Source organism: Salmo trutta, chromosome 10, assembly GCF_901001165.1.
Source record: "Salmo trutta chromosome 10, fSalTru1.1, whole genome shotgun sequence".
In the NCBI taxonomy this organism is placed as follows: Eukaryota; Metazoa; Chordata; class Actinopteri; order Salmoniformes; family Salmonidae; genus Salmo; species Salmo trutta.
Genome location: NC_042966.1, coordinates 45,840,498 through 45,863,158, shown reverse-complemented (window position 1 = coordinate 45,863,158; position 22,661 = coordinate 45,840,498). Strand labels below are relative to the sequence as shown.

The following is a 22,661-nucleotide window of genomic DNA, read 5'->3' as shown; positions in this document are numbered from 1 at the left end:
GATCTGGAGACAGTAGATATGGAGACAGTAGATCTAGAGACAGTAGATCTGGAGACAGTAGATCTGGAGACAGTAGATCTAGAGACAGTAGATCTAGAGACAGTAGATCTGGAGACAGTAGATCTGGAGACAGTAGATCTGGAGACAGTAGATATGGAGGCAGTAGATCTGGAGACAGTAGATATGGAGACAGTAGATTACCCCCAAAAGTGATTTTTTTTTGTAGTAATCAAATCAAATCAAATTTATTTATATAGCCCTTCGTACATCAGCTGAAATCTCAAAGTGCTGTACAGAAACCCAGCCTAAAACCCCAAACAGCAAGCAATGCATGTGAAAGAAGCACGGTGGCTGGGAAAAACTCCCTAGGAAAAACTCCTGAGAAAGGCCAAAAACCTAGGAAGAAACCTAGAGAGGAACCAGGCTATGAGGGGTGGCCAGTCCTCTTCTGGCTGTGCCGGGTGGATATTATAACAGAACATGGTCAAGATGTTAAAATGTTCGTAAATGACCAGCATGGTCAAATAATAATAATCATAGTAGTTGTCGAGGGTGCAACAAGCACGTCCGGTGAACAGGTCAGGGTTCCGTAGCCGCAGGCAGAACAGTTGAAACTGGAGCAGCAGCATGGCCAGGTGGACTGGGGACAGCAAGGAGTCATCATGCCAGGTAGTCCTGAGGCATGGTCCTAGGGCTCAGGTCCTCCGAGAGAAAGAAAGAAAGAGAGAAAGAGAGAATTAGAGAGAGCATATTTACATTCACACAGGACACCGGATAAGACAAGAGAATACTCCAGATGTAACAGACTGACCCTAGCCCCCCGACACATAAACTACTGCAGCATAAATACTGGAGGCTGAGACAGGAGGGATCAGAAGACACTGTGGCCCCATCCGATGATACCCCCGGACAGGGCCAAACAGGCAGGATATAACCCCACCCACTTTGCCAAAGCACAGCCCCCACACCACTAGAGGGATATCTACAACCACCAACTTACCGTCCGAAGACAAGGCCGAGTATAGCCCACAAAGATCTCCGCCACGGCACAACCCAAGGGGGGGGCGCCAACCCAGACAGGAAGACCACGTCAGTGGCTCAACCTACTCAAGTGACGCACCCCTCCCATGGACGGCATGGAAGAACACCAGTAAGTCAGTGACTCAGCCCCTGTAAAAGGGTTAGAGGCAGAGAATCCCAGTGGGAAGAGGGGAACCGACAAGGCAGAGACAGCAAGGGCGGTTCGTTGCTCCAGCCTTTCCGTTCACCTTCACACTCCTGGGCCAGACTATACTTAATCATAGGACCTACTGAAGAGATAAGTCTTCAGTAAAGACTTAAAGGTTGAGACTGAGTCTGCGTCTCTCACATGGGTAGGCAGACCATTCCATAAAAATGGAGCTCTATAGGAGAAAGCCCTACCTCCAGCCGTTTGCTTAGAAATTCTAGGGACAATTAGGAGGCCTGCGTCTTGTGACCGTAGCGTACGTGTAGGTATGTACGGCAGGACCAAATCGGAAAGATAGGTAGGAGCAAGCCCATGTAATGCTTTGTAGGTTAGCAGTAAAACCTTGAAATCAGCCCTTGTCTTAACAGGAAGCCAGTGTAGGGAGGCTAGCACTGGAGTAATATGATCACATTTTTTGGTTCTAGTCAGGATTCTAGCAGCCGTATTTAGCACTAACTGAAGTTTGTTTAGTGCTTTATCCGGGTAGCCGGAAAGTAGAGCATTGCAGTAGTCGAGCCTAGAAGTAACAAAAGCATGGATTAATTTTTCTGCGTCATTTTTGGACAGAAAGTTTCTGATTTTTGCAATGTTACGTAGATGGAAAAAAGCTGTCCTTGAAGCAGTCTTGATATGTTCTTCAAAAGAGAGATCAGGGTCCAGAGTAACGCCGAGGTCCTTCACAGTTTTATTTGAGACGACTGTACAACCATCCAGATTAATTGTCAGATTCAACAGAAGATATCTTTGTTTCTTGGGACCTAGGACAAGCATCTCTGTTTTGTCTGAGTTTAAAAGTAGAAAATTTGCAGCCATCCACTTCCTTATGTCTGAAACACAGGCTTCTAGCGAGGGCAATTTTGGGGCTTCACCATGTTTCATTGAAATGTACAGCTGTGTGTCGTCCGCATAGCAGTGAAATTTAACATTATGTTTTCGAATGACATCCCCAAGAGGTAAAATATATAGTGAAAACAATAGTGGTCCTAGAACGGAACCTTGAGGAACACCGAAATTTACAATTGATTTGTCAGAGGACGAACCATTCACAGAGACAGACTGATATCTTTCCGACAGATAAGATCTAAACCAGGCCAGAACTTGTCCATGTAGACCAATTTGGGTTTCCAATCTCTCCAAAAGAATGTGGTGATCGATGGTATCAAAAGCGGCACTAAGATCTAGGAGCATGAGGACAGATGCAGAGCCTCGGTCTGACGTCATTAAAAGGTCATTTACCACCTTCACAAGTGCAGTCTCAGTGCTATGATGGGGTCTAAAACCAGACTGAAGCGTTTCGTATACATTGTTTGTCTTCAGGAAGGCAGTGAGTTGCTACGCAACAACTTTTTCTAAAATTTTTGAGAGGAATGGAAGATTCGATATAGGCCGATAGTTTTTTATAATTTCTGGGTCAAGATTCGGCTTTTTCAAGAGAGGCTTTATTACTGCCACTTTTAGTGAGCTTGGTACACATCCGGTGGATAGAGAGCCGTTTATTATGTTCAACATAGGAGGGCCAAGCACAGGAAGCAGCTCTTTCAGTAGTTTAGTTGGAATAGGGTCCAGTATGCAGCTTGAGGGTTTGGAGGCCATGATTATTTTTATCATTATGTCAAGAGATATAGTACTAAAACACTTTAGTATCTCCCTTGATCCTAGGTCCTGGCAGAGTTGTGCAGACTCAGGACAATGGAGCCCTGGAGGAATACCCAGATTTAAAGAGGAGTCCGTAATTTGCTTTCTAATGATCATGATCTTTTCCTCAAAGAAGTTCATAAATTTATTACTACTGAAGTGAAAGCCATCCTCCATTTGCGAATGCTGCTTTTTAGTTAACTTTGCGACAGTGTCAAAAAGAAATTTCGGATTGTTCTTATTTTCCTCAATTAAGTTGGAAAAATAGGATGATCGTGCAGCAGTGAGGGCTCTTCGATACTGCACGGTACTGTCTTTCCAAGCTAGTCGGAAGACTTCCAGTTTAGTGTGGCGCCATTTCCGTTCCAATTTTCTGGAAGCTTGCTTCAGAGCTCGTGTATTTTCTGTATACCAGGGAGCTAGTTTCTTATGACAGATGTTTTTAATTTTTAGGGGTGCAACTGCATCTAGGGTATTGCGCAAGGTTAAATTGAGTTCCTCGGTTAGGTGGTTAACTGATTCTTGTCCTCTGACGTCCTTGGGTAGGCAGAGGGAGTCTGGAAGGGCATCAAGGAATCTTTGGGTTGTCTGAGAATTTATAGCACGACTTTTAATCTTCCTTGGTTGGGGTCTGAGCAGATTATTTGTTGCAATTGTAAACGCAATAAAATGGTGGTCCGATAATCCAGGATTATGAGGAAAAACATTAAGATCCACAACATTTATTCCATGGGACAAAACTAGGTCCAGAGTATGACTGTGGCAGTGAGTAGGTCCAGAGACATGTTGGACAAAACCCACTGAGTCGATGATGGCTCCGAAAGCCTTTTGGAGTGGGTCTGTGGACTTTTCCATGTGAATGTTAAAGTCACCAAAAATTAGAATATTATCTGCTATGACTACAAGATCCGATAGGAATTCAGGGAACTCAGTAAGGAACACTGTATATGGCCCAGGAGGCCTGTAAACAGTAGCTATAAAAAGTGATTGAGTAGGCTGCATAGATTTCATGACTAGAAGCTCAAAAGACGAAAACCTCATTGTTTTTTTTTTTGTAAATTGAAATTTGCTATCGTAAATGTTAGCAACACCTCCGCCTTTGCCGGATGCACGGGGGGTATGGTCACTAGTGTAACCAGGGGGTGAGGCCTCATTTAACACAGTAAATTCATCAGGCTTAAGCCATGTTTCAGTCAGGCCAATCACATCAAGATTATGATCAGTGATTAGTTCATTGACTATAACTGCCTTGGAAGTGAGGGATCTAACATTAAGTAACCCAATTTTGAGATGTGAAGTATCACAATCTCTTTCAATAATGGCAGGAATGGAGGAGGTCTTTATACTAGTAAGATTACTGAAGCGAACACCGCCATTTTTAATTTTGCCCAACCTAGATCGAGGCACAGACACGGTCTCAATGGGGAAAGCTGAGCTGACTACGCTAACTGTGCTAGTGGCAGACTCCACTAAGCTGGCAGGCTGGCTAACAGCCTGTTGCCTGGCCTGCACCCTATTTCATTGTGGAGCTAGAGGAGTTAGAGCCCTGTCTATGTTCGTAGATAAGATGAGAGCACCCCTCCAGCTAGGATGGAGTCCGTCACTCCTCAGCAGGCCAGGCTTGGTCCTGTTTGTGGGTGAATCCCAGAAAGAGGGCCAGTTATCTACAAATTCTATCTTTTGGGAGGGGCAGAAAACAGTTTTCATCCAGCGATTGAGTTGTGAGACTCTGCTGTAGAGCTCATCACTCCCCCTAACTGGGAGGGGGCCAGAGACAATTAATCGATGCCGACACATCTTTCTAGCTGATTTACATGCTGAAGCTATGTTGCGCTTGGTGACCTCTGACTGTTTCATCCTAACATCGTTGGTGCCGACGTGGATAACAATATCTCTATACTCTCTACACTCGCCAGTTTTAGCTTTAGCCAGCACCGTCTTTAGATTAGCCTTAACGTCGGTAGCCCTGCCCCCTGGTAAACAGTGTATGATCGCTGGATGATTAGTTTTAAGTCTAATACTGCGGGTAATGGAGTCGCCAATGACTAGGGTTTTCAATTTGTCAGAGCTAATGGTGGGAGCCGTCGGCGTCTCAGACCCCACAACGGGAGGAGCAGAGACCAGAGAAGTCTCGGCCTCCGACTCCGACTCGCTTAACGGGGAGAACCGGTTGAAAGTTTCTGTCGGCTGAATAAGCGACACCGGTTGAGCATTCCTACAGCGTTTCCCTCCAGACGCCATGAGAAAGATGTCCGGCTGCGGGGACCGTGCGAGGGGGTTTATACTAACGTTACTATCTGTACTTGCTGGTGGCACAGACGCTGTTTCATCCTTTCCTACACTGAAATTACCCTTGCCTAACGATTGCTTCTGAAGCTGGGCTTGCAGCACAGCTATCCTTGCCGTAAGGCGATGGTTCTCCTGTATATTATGAGTACAACGACTGCAATTAGAAGGCATCATGTTAATGTTACTTAGCTTCGGCTGTTTGAAGTCCTGACGAACCATGTCCAGATAAAACCTCCGGGGTAGGAAAGTTGAATGAAAAAAAAAGTTGAGTGAGGGAAAAAGTAAAAATATACGGTAATGAAAAAGTAACAACCGTCAGGTAGCAAAGTAAAAACGGCAACAAAAACGCACAGCAGCGTAAACAAGTCTGCAAGTTGTGACCGGAAACATACACGGTTAACAGCTGGTAGCCTTTTCTCCTCAAATGTCCTTATATTTTAGCTGTTATGGGAGTGAATACGTTGAAGCAGCATATTAAACTGGGATAATGTTGTAGGTTACGCTGGCGAGTAGGCTATAAGAATATTTGCCCGTGCAAATGATTTATAAATCGTATTATTTTACATGGGAGAGCTGTGGGAAGCTAAAAGGCTAGCTTGCTTGCTGTTTTTAGTCAGTTAGCTAGCAAGCTGCTGGTGGACTAACAAAACAACCAACTGGCAGACACAAAACAAGGTCATGTAAATCAAACCTAAACTTTCATTACATGTAGGCCAAACTATTATTTAAATATGCAATTGGTTTTCTTTCATATTAGCTTACAGTGGTGATGTTTTCAACATTTACATTTACATTTTAGTCATTTAGCAGACGCTCTTATCCAGAGTGACTTACAGTAGTGAATGCATACATTTCATTAAAAAAAAATGTTTCTTCCCCGTACTGATCCCCCGTGGGAATCGAACCCACAACCCACAAAGCGATACAACAACAGGAAAATCTCTATCACCCCCTTTGTTGAACGTTGCTATTTGTCATGTTAACATGTGTCATGTTACCTAAAGGTGTCCCCTTCTCCAGAAACTCTAGCCAATCACACGCACGTATGTAGATCAATGTGAATCTGAAGAGGTCTGTTCTACTGCTGCTCCACTGTTCTACCTAAATCACGATTTAGACCCACCCGCTGTCCCAAGTCCATTAGACCCACCTGGTGTCCCAAGTCCATTAGACCCACCTGCTGTCCCAAGTCCATTAGACCCACCTGGTGTCCGAAGTCCATTAAACCCACCTGCTGTCCCAAGTCCATTAGACCCACCTGGTGTCCCAAGTCCATTAGACCCACCTGCTGTCCCAAGTCCATTAGACCCACCTGCTGTCCCAAGTCCATTAGACCCACCTGCTGTCCCAAGTCCATTAGACCCACCTGCTGTCCCAAGTCCATTAGACCCACCTGCTGTCCCAAGTCCATTAGACCCACCTGGTGTCCCAAGTCCATTAGACCCACCTGGTGTCCCAAGTCCATTAGATCCCCCCGTCCTCCTCTCCCAGACGGTCCAACTCTACCTGCAGTCTGGAGTTCAAATCGGTACGCCAACACTGAACACAAAGCCAAAACGTAAGGAACTGGCTGCTCCTCCTCCTACAGGTCAGCCGTCAGGCTTCTTTGTGATATGGCAGAGAAATCTTCAGATCTGAATAGTTATGGGTGTGAGGGCCTAGAGATGCCGGCTACTTTTATGTAATTTTAAACCAAATCAGGAATATTAGTGTTAAATTAATGAAATGGCAGGTATATCTGTACCGAGGATTTATTCTCCATCCAGACCTACTTCATGTAATGAAATGGCTTTAAGTTACCGGAGTCCTTGGCAGCTCAGATAAATTACTCTTACCAGGGCTCTACAGAGCCACTATTTTGCCGTGCAACCAGTGCACCTGGAAAATGAGTGGTTCTGGCTTGATTACCTCAAACATTTTGCTCCTAAATTTCTTTGGTGAGCCTACATTTTTCAATTTAGGCTCACTCGTGCTACTAAGTTGTGGTAGTGTCTCTCTACTTCGGTCTCTCTGCTTTCAACACCTCTAGAGCATGGATGGGCAACTGGTAATCCAATGGACGATTTTCTCATTACATTTTTATTTATTATACAGTACCAGTCAAGTTTGGACACACCTACTCATTCAAGGGTTTTTCTTTATTTTATTATTAAAATTATTTATTCTTTTATACATTGTAGAATAATAGTGAAGACATCAAAACTATGAAATAACACATATGGAATGACGTAGCACGCGCTCCAGCAGGTATATTTCACAGGTCACCCCCAAAGCCAACACCTACTTTGGCCGACTTTCCTTCCAGTTCTCTGCTGCCAATGACTGGAACGAATTGCAAAAATCACTGAAGTTGGAGACTTATATCTTCCTCAAAATGTATTTTATATTTTTCAAAGTAGACAGCTTTGCACATTCTCAACCAGCTTCACCTGGAATGCTTTCCCAAAAGTTGAAGGAGTTCCCACATATGCTTCAATGTTCCCACATTTCCTTCACTCTGTAGTCCAACTCATCCCAAACCATCTCAATTGGGTTGAGGTCAGGTCATTGTGGAGGCCAGATCATCTGATGCAGCACTCATTCACTCTCCTTCTTGGTCAAATAGCCCTGACACAGCCTGGATGTGTGTTGGGTCATTGTCCTGTTGAAAAACAAATGATAGTCTCACTAAGCGCAAACCAGATGGGATGGCGTATCTCTGCAGAATGTTGTGGTAGCCATGCTGGACATGCCCCATGGCGCCGGAGGAGATGGCTGCCGTTTTACAGGCACCTGACCAATTGTGCCATTGTGTGTTTTCACATTATTTGTAACTTATTTTGTACATAATGTTTCTGCCATCGTCTCTTATGACCGAAAAGAGCTTCTAGATATCAGGACAGCGATTACTCACCTCGTACTGGACAAAGTTTTTTTTCTTTAACGAGTAGGACTTGAAGGATTTACTCCAGACACCCAACAAGGCCCAAAATCCCGTCATTCACATGAAGAGACAGATATTGGGGACGTAGGTCGGGGTGCCTTGTAAGGATCCGACGGTCAGTGGGTAATCTGCCTCTACCATGCTTCAAATTCCTTGGTGTCCACATCACCAACAAACTATCATGGTCCAAAAAACACCAAGCCAGTCATGAAGAGGGTACCACAATACCCATTCCCCCTCAGGAGACTGAAAATTTGGCATGGGTCCTCAAAAGGTTCTACAGGTGCGCCATCTAGAGCATCCTGACTGGTTGCTTCACCGCCTGGTATGGCAACTGCTCGGCCTCCAACCGCAAGGCACTGCAGAGGGTACTGCGTACGGCCCAGTGCATCACTGGGGCCAAGCTTCCTGCCATCCAGGACTTGTATACCAGGCGGTGTCAGAGGAAGTCCCCTCCAAAAAATTGCAAAAGACTCCAGCCACCCTAGTCATAGACTATTCTCTCTGCTACCACACTGCAAGTGGTACCGGAACACCAAGTCTAGGTCCAGAAGACTTAACAGCTTCTACCCCCAAGCCATAAGACTCCTGAAAAGTTAATCAAGTGGCTACCTGGACTACTTGCATTGTTCCCCCCACCCCCATTTTTACACTGCTGCTACTCTGTTTCTTTACCTACATATTACCTCGACTCTGTACCCCCGTATATAGCCTCATTAGTTATTTTATTGTTGCTCTTTAATTATGTTATTTTTCTGTTTTCTTTTATGAATTTTTTCTTCTTAAAACTACATTGTTGGTTAAGGGTTTGTAAGCATTTCACTGTCTACAGCCGTTTAATTTGGCGCATGTGACAAATAAAATTAGTTAAGTGTACCTTGAATTCTAAATAAATTAGTGTCACCAGCAAAGCACCCCCACACCATCACACCTCCTCCATGCTTCACGGTGGTAATCACACATGCGGAGATCATCCGTTCACCTACTCTGCGTCTCACAAAGACATGGCGGTTGGAACCAAAAATCTCAAATTTGGACTCATCAGACCAAAGGACAGATTTCCACCGGTCTAATGTCCATTGCTCATATTTCTTGGCCCAAACAAGTCTCTTCTTATTGGTGTCCTTTAGTAGTGGTTTCTTTGCAGCAATTCGACCATGAAGGCCTGATTCATGCAGTCTCCTCTGAACAGTTGATGTTGAGATGTGTCTGTTACTTGAACTCTGAAGGCAACTCTGGGTCCTCCTCCTTTGGGTTGCAATTTCTGAGGCTGGTGACTAATGAACATCCTCTGCAGCAGAGGTACTCTGGGTCTTCCTTTTCTGTGGCGGTCCTCATGAGAGCCAGTTTCATCATAGCGCTTGATGGTTTTTGCGACTGCACTTGAAGAAACTTTCACATTTCTTGAAATGTTCCATATTGACTGACCTTCATGTCTTAAAGTAATGATGGACTGTCGTTTCTCTTTGCTTATTTGAGCTGTTCTTGCCATAATATGGACTTGGTCTTTTACCAAATAGGGCTTTCTTCTGTATACCACCCCTTTCCCAGCTTTAAGCACCAGCTGTCAGAGCAGATCACTGCACATAGCACATCTGTAAACAGCCCATCCAACTACCTCATCCCCATACTATTATTTATTTGATTTTGCTCCTTTGCACACCAGTATCTCTACTTGCACACTCATCTATCACTCCAGTGTTTAATTGCTATATTGTAACAATTTCACCACTATGGCCTATTTATTGCCTTATCCTACCTCATTTGCACACACTGTATAGACTTTTTCCATTGCATCATTGACTGCGTGTTTGTTTATTTATTATTATAGTGTGTGTGTGTCGCTCTGCTTTGCTTTATCTTGGCCAGGTCGCAGTTGTAAATGAGAACTTGTTCTGAACTAGCCTACCTGGTTAAATAAAGGTGAAATAAATAAACATTCCTTGTCACTGATTGGCTCAAATGTATTAAGACGGAAAGAAATTCCACAAATTAACTTTAGGCACACCTCCAGTGAGCTGTCCAGGCAAAGGGCGACTCTTTCTCTGTATATATCAATGATGTTGCTCTTGCTGCTGGTGATTCTCTGATCCACCTCTACACAGACGACACCATTCTGTATACATCTGGCCCAGCTTTGGACACTGTGTTAACAAACCTCCAAACTAGCTTCAATGCCATACAACTCTCCTTCTGTGGCCTCCAACTTCTCTTAAATGCAAGTAAACTAAATGCATGCTCTTCAATCGATCGCTGCCTGCACCCTCCCGCCCGACTAGCATCACTACTCTGGACAGTTCTGACAGTTCAACTACAAATACCTAGGTGTCTGGTTAGACTGTAAACTCTCACATTAAGCATCTCCAATCCAAAATTAAATCTAGAATCGGCTTCCTATTTAGCAACAAAGCGTCCTTCACTCATGCTGCCAAACATACCCTCGTAAAACTGACTATCCTACCGATCCTTGACTTCGGCAATGTCATTTACAAAATAGCCTCCAACACTCTACTCAGTAAATTGGATGCAGTCTATCACAATGCCATCCGTTTTGTCACCAATGCCCCATATACTACCCACCACTGCGACCTGTACGCTCTCGTTGGCTGGTCCTCGCTTCATATTCCTCACCAAAACCACTGGCTCCAGGTCATTTCTAAGTCTCTGCTAGGTAAAGCCCCGCCTTATCTCAGCTCACTGGTCACCATAGCAGCACCCACCCGTAGCACGCGCTCCAGCAGGTATATCTCACTGGTCATCCCCAAAGCCAATTCCTCCTTTGGCCGTCTCTCCTTCCAGTTCTCTGCTGCCAATGACTGGAACGAACTACAAAAATCACTGAAGCTGGAGACTTATTTCTCCCTCACTAGCTTTAAGCGTCAGCTGTACACAGCCCATCTGTAAATAGCCCATCCAACCAACCACCTACCTCATCCCCATATTTTTTTTCTGTTCTTTTGCACACCAGTATTTCTACTTGCACATCCTCATCTGCACATATCACTCCAGTGTAAATTGTAATTGCTTCGCCACTATGGCCTATTTATTGCCTTACCTCACTCACTGTATATAGATGTTTCTATTGTGTTGACTGTACGTTTGTTTGTGTAACTTGTTTTTGGTCGCACTGCTTTGCTTTATCTTGGCCAGGTCGCAGTTGTAAATGAGAACTTGTTCTAAACTTACCTACCTGGTTAAATAAAGGTGAAATAAAATAAATAAAATTTTGAAGAATCTCAAATATATTTTCAAGTTAACACTTTTTTTGGTTACATCCATGTGTTATTTCATAGTTGATGTCTTCACTATTATTCTACAATGTAGAAAACAGTAAAGAAAATAGAAGAAAAATCTGTAATGAGTGAAACTTGACTAGTAGTCAGACCACTTCCTTTTTCCACATTACTAAAATGGTTTCAAACATTTTTTTTTATCCTCCATCTACATGCCATTACAAAGCGATAACAGGATTTTCAAATTATTTGCAAATAAACAAATGATACGTTATTTACATAAGTATTCAGACTCTTCGCTATGAGACTCAACATTGAGCTCAGGTGCTTCCTGTTTCCATTGATCATCCTTGAGATGTTTCTACAACTTGATTGGAGTCCACATGTGGTAAATTCAATTGATTGGACATGATTTGGGAAGGCACACACCTGTCAATAAAAAGGTCCCACAGTTGACAGTGCATGTCATAACAGAAAAACCAAGCCATGGAGGTCGAAGACAGGATTGTGTCGAGGCACAGATCTGGGGAAAGGGACCAAAAAAAAAATGTATGCAGCATTGAAGTTTCCCAAGAACATAGTGTCCTCCATCATTCTTAAATGGAAGAAGTTTGGAACCACCAAGACTCTTCCTAGTGCTGGCCGCCCGGCCAAACTGAGCAATCGGGGGAGAAGGGCCTTGGTCAGGGAGGTGACAAAGAACCCGATGGTGACTCTGACAGAGCTCCAGAGTTCCTATATGGAGATGGGAGAACCTTCCAGAAGGACAACCATCTCTGCTGCACTCCACCAATCAGACCTTTATGGTAGAGTGGCCACATGAAAGCCACTCATCAGTAAAAGGCACATGACAGCCCGCTTGGAGTTTGCCAAAAGGCACCTAGAGGACTCTGAGAGAAATGAGAAACAAGATTCTCTGGTCTGATGAAACCAAGATTGAACTCTTTGGCCTGAATGCCAAGCATCACGTCTGGAGGAAACCTGACACCATCTCAATGGTGAAGCATGGTGGTGGCAGCATCATGCTGTGGGGATGTTTTTCAGCAGCAGGGACTGTGAGTCTAGTCAGGATCAAGGGATAGATGAACGGAGCAAAGTACAGAGAGATCCTTGATGAGGAGCGCTCAGGACCTCAGACTGGGGCGAAGGTTCACCTTCCAACAGGACAATGACCCTAAGCACACAGCCAGGACAATGCAGGAGTGGCTTCGGGACAAGTCTCTGAATGTCCTTGAGTGGCCCGGACTTGAACATTTTATTATTAATACATTTGTTTTCTCTTTGTCATTATGGGGTAGTGTGTGTAGATTGTTTTTTTCCCAATTTAATCCATTTTAGAATAAAGACTAATGTAACAAAATGTGTAAAAAGTCAAGGGGGCCGAATACTTTCCAAATGCACATACACACACCTTCAAATTAGTAGATTCGGCTGTTTCAGCCACACCCGTTACTGACAGGTGTATAAATAGAGCACACATCCATGCAATCTCCATAGACAAACATTTGCTGTAAGATGGCCTTACTGAAGAGCTCAGTGACTTTCAAATGTGGCACCGTCATAGGATGCCACAAGGCAGTTTGTCAAATCTCGGCCCTGCTAGAGCTGCCCGGTCAACTTTAAGTGCTGTGATTGTTAAGTAGAAACGTGTAGGAGCAACAACTGCTCAGCTGCGTAGTGGTCAAGGTCACACAAGGTTACAGAACGGGACCACCGAGTGCTGAAGTGTGTAGAACTTACTACCGAGTTCCAAACTGCCTCTGGAAGCAACGTCACCACAAGAACTGTTTGTCTGTTTGTCTGGAGCTTCATAAAATGGGTTTCCATGGCCGAGCAGCAGCACACAAGCCTAAGATCACCATGCGCAATGCCAAGCGTCGGCAGGGGTGGTGTAAAGCTCACCGCTATTGGACTCTGGAGCAGTGGAAGTGATGAATCACGCTTCACTATCTGGCAGTCCGACAGACAAATCTGTGTTTGGCAGATGCCAGGAGAATGCCCCAATGCATAGTGCCAACTGTAAAGTTTGGTGGAGGAGGAATAATGATCTGGGGCTGTTTGTCATGCTTCGGGTCCCTTAGTTCCAGTGAAGGGAAATATTGACGCTACAACATACAATGACGTTCTAGACGATTCTGTGCTTCCAACATTGTGGCAACAGTTTGGTGAAGGCCCTTTCCTGTTTCAGCATGATAATGCCCCCGTGCACAAAGAGAGGTCCATACAGAAGTGATTTGTTTAGATTGGTTTGGAAGAACTTGACTGGCCTGCATAGAGCCCTGACCTCAACCCCATCAAACACCTTTGGAATGAATTGGTATGCCGACTTCGAGCCAGGTCTAATCGCCCAACATCACTAATGCTCGAGGCTGAACGGAAGCAAGTCCACACAGCAATGTTCCAACATCTAATGGAAATCCTTCCCAGAAGAGTGGAGGCTGTTATAGCAGCAAAAGGGGGGGACCAACTCCATATTAATGATCATGATTTTGGAATGAGATGTTCAATGAGCAGGTGTCCACATACTTTTGGTCATGTAGTGGATTTATACTTAACATAAATATAAAATGCAACAGTTTAAAGAGTTACAAGTTACTCCCCGTTTCGTTCCATTTAAGAAAAGTTTTGCAGCAAAAATCGGCGTAATCAATACGCCCCAGGCGAGCCAGCACGAGGGAGAGAGCAGAACCGTACACACTTGGTAATCTGTCTTGCATCCCTCGCAAATTCACCAGTTAGCCTAAAGTTCACCTCTTCTGGTTTTATTTAAATTTTATTTAAATGACCCAACTTTCCCATGGCCTTTATAGCCTGTTGTCTAGTTAGGCTACAACACAGAAAATATGTTTTGTGATTACTGCACTGTGATTTTAATGTAAAAAAAAAAAAACATTGTTTGGGATTTCTTTTTTATGTTAAGTATCCAAATTTTGATGAAAAGTTTGTCTAGTTAAAGTGAAATCTGAGCAGACATTGAGTACTCTTGTTCCTCTTTCCATTTTAGTTTGGAGATGTTTTGACAGGCTTTGTTTATGCACTTTCACTCAGTCTCCCCTGTCCTTCCCGTCTTCACCTTCCAGTGTCTGCCAGTCACAAGCGTCAGAAGGAACAGCAGGCAGGTGGAGCAGCAAAGAAACCCAAGCCAAACAGAAAGAGCTCAGTGCCTCCCAAGAAGAACAACAGGAAAACTGGTAAGGAAGAGCGTGATATCCCTCTTTGACCCACTAGGTACTGAGGAATCTGGCCCCCCGCTAGGGCATCTGGGCCTTTTTTAGCTAGGTAAGTCAGTTAATTACAAATGGGGAATACTTTTACCAAAAGGCCTCCTGTGGCGACAGGGGCCTGGGATTAAAAAAATAGAATAAATACAATATAAATATAGGACAACACACACACACACATCACAAAAAAGAGAGACAACACCACATAAAAAGTGACCAATAAGACAACATAGCAAGGCAGCAACACATGGTAGCAACACAACATGGTAGCAACACAAAACCGGGTACAAACATTATTGGGCACAGACAACAGCACAGAGGTCAATAAGGTAGACAATACATCACACAAAGCAGCCGCAACTGTCAGTAGGAGTGTCCATGATTGAGTCTTTGAATGAAGAGAGCGACCAAGGGATGTGTGTGCTTTGGGGACACTTAACAGAAGTGACTAGCAGAACGGGTGTTTTATGTGGAGAATGAGGGCTGCAGTAGGGAGCATTGGTGGCAAATCTGATGGCAGAATGGTAAAGAACATCTTGCCACTCGAGAGCACCCTTACCTGCCGATCTATAAATTGTGTCTCCGTAATCTAGCATGGGTAGGATGGTCATCTGAATCAGGGTTAGTTTGGCAGCTGGGGTGAAAGAGGAGCGATTACGATAGAGTTAACTAAGTCTAGATTTAACTTTAGACTGCAGCTTTGATATGTGCTGAGAGAAGGACAGTGTACCATCTAGCCATACTCCCAAGTACTTGTATGAGGTGACTACCTCAAGCTCTAAACCCTCAGAGGTAGTAATAACACCTGTAGGAAGAGGGGCATTCTTCTTACCAAACCACATTACCTTTGTTTTGGAGGTGTTCAGAACAAGGTTAAAGGCAGAGAAAGCTTGTTGGACACTAAGAAAGCTTTGTTGTAGAGCATTTAACACAAAATCCGGGGAGGGGCCAGCTGAGTGGAAGACTATCATCTGCATATACATGGATGAGAGAGCTTCCTACTGCCTGAGCTATGTTGATGTAAATTGAGAAGAGCGTGGGGCCAAGGATCGAGCCTTGGGGTACTCCCTTGGTGACAGGCAGTGGCTGAGACAGCAGATTTTATGACTTTATAAATTGCACTCTTTGAGGTAGTTAGCAAACCAGGCCAAAGACCCCTCAAAGACACCAATACTGCTTAGCCAGCCCACAAGAATGGAATGGTCTACCATATCAACAGCTTTGGCCAGGTCAATAAAAATAGCAGCACAATATTGCTTAGAATCAAGGGCAATGGTGACATCATTGAGGACCTTTAAGGTTGCAGTGACATCCATAACCAAAGTGGAAACCAGATTGCATACCTGAGAGAATACTATAGACATCAAGAAAGACAGTCAGTTGATTATTGACAAGTTTCAGGAGCTCCTTTGGCACCTCAGACTCAGTGACTGCCTGCAGGGAGAAACTTTGTAGCGGGGCAGGGGAAAGAGAGGGAGGAGCATCGGGGATAGTCACATTAGAAGGGAGATGAAGAAATGTTGGACGGGCAAGGAGGCATGGCTGAGTCAAATAGGAATCCTGATTTAATGAAGTGGTAATTAAAGAGCTCAGCCATGTGCTTCTTGTCAGTAACAACCACATCAACATTAAGGGACATGGGCAGCTGTGAGGAGGAGGGTTTATTCTCCAGGTCTTTACCGTTTTCCAGAACTTCTTGGGGTTAGAACCACAGAGAGAGAACTGCTCCTTAAAGTAACTTTGGCCTTCTAGATAGCCTGAGTGCACTTATTTCTAATTTGCCTGAATGACAGCCAGTCAGCCTGAGTATACTTGTGCTGAGCCTGTCGCCAAATGCAATTCTTGAAGTGGAGTAACTCTGCAAGATCGCGGTTTAACCAAGGGCTGAACCGGTTTTTAATTCTCATTTTCTTTATGGAGGCTTGTTCGTTAACATTAACACTGAAAATATCAAAAAAGAAGGTCCAAGCGTCTTCGACAGAGGGGAGATCAAGCTGATTCTATACCATTTTACAGAGGCCAGTTCATGAAGGAAGGCTTGCTCATTAAAGTTATTTAGCAAGCGTCTATAACAAATCAGGACAGGTCGTTTCACTGAGCAGCCATTACGAACACAGGCTGTAAAACAGTGATCACTAAGGTCATTACAGAAAACACCAGACTGATACCTATCAGGATTATTTGTGAGGATAACATCGAGGAGAGTAGCCTTTTCTGGGTGTTTGGAGTGATACCTTGTGGGATTGGTAATAATCTGAGAAACATTTAGGGAGTCTCATTGCTTTAGGACTTGGTCAGGTGGTTTAAACATGTCCCAGTTTAGGTCACCTAGCAGGACAAATTCAGACAGTGTAAGGAGCCAGGAGAGAGCTTAGGGCAGGTAGGGTACAGGCCGGTGTTTAGGGCAGGTAGGGTACAGGCCGGTGTTTAGGGCAGGTAGGGTACAGGCCGGTGTTTAGGGCAGGTAGGGTACAGGCCGGTGTTTAGGGCAGGTAGGGTACAGGCCGGTGTTTAGGGCAGGTAGGGTACAGGCCGGTGTTTAGGGCAGGTAGGGTACAGGCCGGTGTTTAGGGCAGGTAGGATACAGGCCGGTGTTTAGGGCAGGTAGGGTACAGGCCGGTGTTTAGGGCAGGTAGGGTACAGGCCAGAGTTTAGGGCAGGTAGGGTACAGGCCGGTGTTTAGGGCAGGTAGGGTACAGGCCGGTGTTTAGGGCAGGTAGGGTACAGGCCGGTGTTTAGGGCAGGTAGGGTACAGGCCGGTGTTTAGGGCAGGTAGGGTACAGGCCGGTGTTTAGGGCAGGTAGGGTACAGGCCTGGTGTTTAGGGCAGGTAGGGTACAGGCAGGTAGGGTACAGGCCGGTGTTTAGGGCAGGTAGGGTACAGGCCGGTGCTGATGGAGGACGATAGCATCCAGCAATAGTCAACAAAGAGCTAAACTCAGCAAAAAAAGAAACGTCACTTTTTCAGGACCCTGTCTTTCAAAGATATTTGGATGTTTACGAATTAACATTGTAAAGGGTTTAAACACTGTTTCCAATGCTTGTTCAAGGATCCCACAACAATTAATGAACATGCACTTTTGGAACGGTTGTTAAGACAAAAACAGGTAGGCAATTAAGGTCACAGTTATGAAAACTTAGGACACTAAAGAGGCATTTCTACAGACTCTAGAAAAACACCAAAAGAAAGATGCCCAGGGTCCCTGCTCATCTGCGTGAACGTGCCTTAGGCATGCTGCAAGGAGGCATGAGGACTGCAGATGTGGCCAGGGCAATAAATTGCAATGTCCGTACTGTGAGACGCCTAAGACAGCGCTACAGTGAGACAGGACAGACAGCTGATCGTCCTCGCAGTGGCAGACCACGTGTAACATCACCTGCACAGGATCGGTACATCTGAACATCACACCTGCGGGACAGGTACAGGATGGCAACAACTGCCCAAGTTAAACCAGGAACACACAATCCCTCCATCAGTGCTCAGACTGCCCGCAATAGGCTGAGAGGCTGGACTGAGGGCTTGTAGGCCATCACCAGCAACAATGTCGCCTATGGGCACAAACCCACTGTCGCTGGACCAGACAGGACTGGCAAAAGTGCTCTTCACTGACGAGTCGCGGTTTTGTCTCACCAGGGGTGATGGTCGGATTCGCGTTTATCGTTGAAGGAATGAGCGTTACACCGAGGCCTGTACTCTGGAGCGGGATCGATTTGGAGGTGGAGGGTCCGTCATGGTCTGGGGCGGTGTGTCACAGCATCATCGGACTGAGCTTGTCGTCATTGCAGGAAATCTCAACCTTACAGGGAAGACGTCCTCCTCCCTCATGTGGTACCCTTCCTGCAGGCTCATGACATGACCCTCCAGCATGACAATGCCACCAGCCATACTGCTCGTTCTGTGCGTGATTTCCTGCAATACAGGAATGTCAGCGTCCTGCCATGGCCAGCGAAGAGCCCGGATCTCAATCCCATTGAGCACGTCTGGGACCTGTTGGATCGGAGGGTGAGGGCTAGGGCCATTCCCCCCAGAAATGTCCTGGAACTTGCAGGTGCCTTGGTGGAAGAGTGGGGTAACATCTCACAGCAAGATCTGGCAAATCTGTTGCAGTCCATTAGGAGGAGATGCACTGGAGTACTTAATGCAGCTGGTGGCCACACCAGATACTGACTGTTACTTATGATTTTGAGCCCCCCTTGTTCAGGGACACATTCTATTTCTGTTAGTCACATGTCTGTGGAACTTGTTCAGTTTGTCTCAGTTGTTGAATCTTATGTTCATAAAAATATTTACACATGTTAAGTTTGCTGAAAATAAACGCAGTTGACAGTGAGGACGTTTATTTTTTTGCTGAGTTTATTTGAAAGGTTATTGCTTAAAACCGGCATCTCAAATTGTTTGGGGACAGACTTGGTGGAGACAACCGAGCACTGAAGGCGATCCTTGGTAAAGATTGCCACTCCCCCACCTTTGGAAGATCTGTTTTGCTGAAAAAGGTTATAACCAGAAATGTCAACATCAGTATTCAAAACACTCTTCCTTAACCACATCAGTAATGACCAGCACATCTGGATTGGAGCTGTGAACCCACACTTTCAATTGGTCCATTTTAGGTAATAAGCTTCTAGTGTTAACATGCAGAAAACCCAGGCTTTTACGGGAGCAGAAATCAGTGAAGCAGATATCAGAGCACCAGTCAGAATTGGGGCTAGCAACAGTAGATGGGCCAGGGTGTACATGCACATTTCCAGATATCATCAGCAGTAATACAATCAAGGCCCGGCAGAGGACAGGGAGAGCTCTGCAGTGCTGATTTATGACATCTGAATGTGCATTAGATGGCAACAAGATCATATTATACAGCAATTTCATCAGGTAACATGAATACAAAGCCGGCGAGAGGTGGTCAGAATAGGATGGGAGGCCAAAAGTCTGTAACCAATAGAGAGTCAGAATCCCGAGTGTGGGTACAAACAGTTGGTCTCACGGTTGGGTAAAGAAAGTTTGTAGTCAACAAAGTATGCAGGAGTCATGAGGCAAATAGCAAAATGCACAATTTAAAAAAGATATATAACGACTTGGGGCTAGCCATTTTAAGTTCAGAGTCACTCACCCTAACAGTGCCTGTGTGCTGGAGGCGAGCGAAAGCTCGTAGAGAGGGGGGAGTGTGGTGGGGGTACCTGTACTAGACAGGGGGAGACAGGCCAGGGCAGACGGTGAACAGAGAGGGGGAGACAGGCCAGGGCAGACGGTGAACAGAGAGGGGGAGACAGGCCAGGGCAGACGGTGAACAGAGAGGGGGAGACAGGCCAGGGCAGACGGTGAACAGAGAGGGGGAGACAGGCCAGGGCAGACGGTGAACAGATCGCCAGGTGGAATCCAAGCAGCAGGCAACAGGAGTAGGTATCACACCCACTTAATTAATATTTTCCTTTTGTCTCCCTATTCTCCTTCCTGCCCTGCCATCCCCTCCCTCCTACAGCCCACAGCAGTGACAGTGAAGACCAGTTAGTGGGTGAGAGTATGGCTAAGTCTTCAGCCTCCAAGACCCATGGTGCAGCAGACATGAAGGGGTCCATCTCGCCCAAGTGTCTCAGCCAGAGACAGGTTGAGGGACACACCCCTCCATCCAGCCATAAGTACCACAAGGAGCAGCAGCATGGGGCCCCCGACCGCCACCACCCTCACCACAGAGAGCACCATGGCAGAACACCATCCGTCTACAAGTGGAGCTTCCAGATGTGTAAGTGTGCCGATACCAACTACAGTTTACACAGAGCCTCAACCAACCCTGGCCGTCTTTCACAGAGCCTCAACCAACCCTGGCCGTCTTTCACAGAGCCTCAACCAACCCTGGCCGTCTTTCACAGAGCCTCAACCAACCCCTGGTTGTCTTTCACAGAGCCTCAACCAACCCTGGCTGTCTTTCACAGAGCCTCAACCAACCCTGGCTGTCTTTCACAGAGCCTCAACCAACCCTGGCTGTCTTTCACAGAGCCTCAACCAACCCTGGCTGTCTTTCACAGAGCCTCAACCAACCCTGGCTGTCTTTCACAGAGCCTCATCCAACCCCTGGCTGTCTTTCACAGAGCCTCGACCAACCCTGGCTGTCTTTCACAGATCCTCGACCAACCCTGGCTGTCTTTCACAGAGCCTCGACCAACCCTGGCTGTCTTTCACAGAGCCTCGACCAACCCTGGCTGTCTTTCACAGAGCCTCGACCAACCCTGGCTGTCTTTCACAGAGCCTCGACCAACCCTGGCTGTCTTTCACAGAGCCTCGACCAACCCTGGCTGTCTTTCACAGAGCCTCGACCAACCCTGGCTGTCTTTCACAGAGCCTCGACCAACCCTGGCTGTCTTTCACAGAGCCTCAACCAACCCCTGGCTGTCTTTCACAGAGCCTCAACCAACCCTGTCTGTCTTTCACAGAGCCTCAACCAACCCCTGGCTGTCTTTCACAGAGCCTCAACCCCTCTAGATTGATGCCAGCTACAGGAATTCTCATTTACATCCCACCAGATTGTCTGTTACTATACAAGTAGATTTGCCAGACAGAACCCTTTGTGATCACACAGAGGGCAATGGATAGAGGACTGACTAGTTTCATACTGTTTGGTTTAGCGTTCTACTCTGAAACAGCCCACTGAGTCCTCTCCTTTCAATGTTTATAATCTTTAACACCCCACAGAGTCCTCTCTGTTACAACCTGGCTCAAGATTGTAACAATAGGAAACCACACACTGAGTAAAGGAATAACAAAAATAATTTATCCGATAAATAAAGTAAACTCACAACAATAATCAGATGAGGCATGAAGGTCAGTAAATTAGGTGTCAACTGCCAAAGCCACAACGAAACAACCCAAGGTATGCATGGAGAGAGGAATCTCTTGCTGAATGGGGAAACAGTGGCTGTACCCTATCAGCACTGACCACTCTCCCAGCTCCGCCCACCTCTCCTACTCCGCCCACCAATCTCCTGCAGGAAGTCAGCTCAGCAAAACCCTGTGATTCCTCTCCTTTCAATGTTTCTACTCTGAAACACCCCACTGATTCCTCTCCTTTAAATGTTGTTCCTCTCCTCCCCTAGCGGACCTGGAGAAGATGTGTAGTCTGGAGAGGATCTCCTTCCTCCAGGAGAAGCTGCAGGACATCAGGAACCACTACCTGTCTCTCAAGTCTGAGGTGGCGTCCATCGACAGACGACGCAAACGCATCAAGAAGAAAGAGAGAGAGAGTGAGTCATCATAATTGACAGTTTATTTGCTACCAGAGCTATGGTAACCGCAATTAAAAAAAAGGAAGGAAGAAATGTCGTTTCTAACCCTGTAGTACTGTAGCTGGAGACCAAGGCCATCCCTGTAGTACTGTAGCTGGAGACCAAGGCCATGCCTGTAGTACTGTAGCTGGAGACCAAGGCCATGCCTGTAGTACTGTAGCTGGAGACCAAGACCATCCCTGTAGTACTGTAGCTGGAGACCAAGACCATCCCTGTAGTACTGTAGCTGGAGACCAAGACCATCCCTGTAGTACTGTAGCTGGAGACCAAGGCCATCCCTGTAGTACTGTAGCTGGAGACCAAGGCCATGCCTGTAGTACTGTAGCTGGAGACCAAGACCATCCCTGTAGTACTGTAGCTGGAGACCAAGACCATCCCTGTAGTACTGTAGCTGGAGACCAAGACCATCCCTGTAGTACTGTAGTACTGTAGCTGGAGACCAAGACCATCCCTGTAGTACTGTAGCTGGAGACCAAGACCATCCCTGTAGTACTGTAGTACTGTAGCTGGAAACCAAGACCTTCCCTGTAGTACTGTAGTACTGTAGCTGGAGACCAAGACCATCCCTGTAGTACTGTAGCTGGAGACCAAGACCATCCCTGTAGTACTGTAGCTGGAGACCAAGACCATCCCTGTAGTACTGTAGTACTGTAGCTGGAGACCAATACCATCCCTGTAGTACTGTAGCTGGAGACCAAAAACATCCCTGTAGTACTGTAGCTGGAGACCAAGGCCATCCCTGTAGTACTGTAGCTGGAGACCAAGACCATCCCTGTAGTACTGTAGCTGGAGACCAAGACAATCCCTGTAGTACTGTAGCTGGAGACCATCCCTGTAGTACTGTAGTACTGTAGC

At 45.9% G+C, this 22,661-nt stretch overlaps 1 protein-coding gene across 1 annotated transcript in view; it reads left to right on the top strand.

Annotated features, from left to right (window-relative positions):
• Positions 1-22,661, top strand: part of LOC115201770 (AT-rich interactive domain-containing protein 4B) — a 42,213-nt gene that overhangs the window by 2,651 nt on the left and 16,901 nt on the right. Inside the window, exons 2-4 of the mRNA XM_029765659.1 lie at positions 14,389-14,499; positions 20,009-20,269; positions 21,618-21,764. Coding sequence (XP_029621519.1) covers positions 14,389-14,499; positions 20,009-20,269; positions 21,618-21,764 — 519 coding nt within the window. The remainder of the gene's footprint in view (positions 1-14,388; positions 14,500-20,008; positions 20,270-21,617; positions 21,765-22,661) is intronic.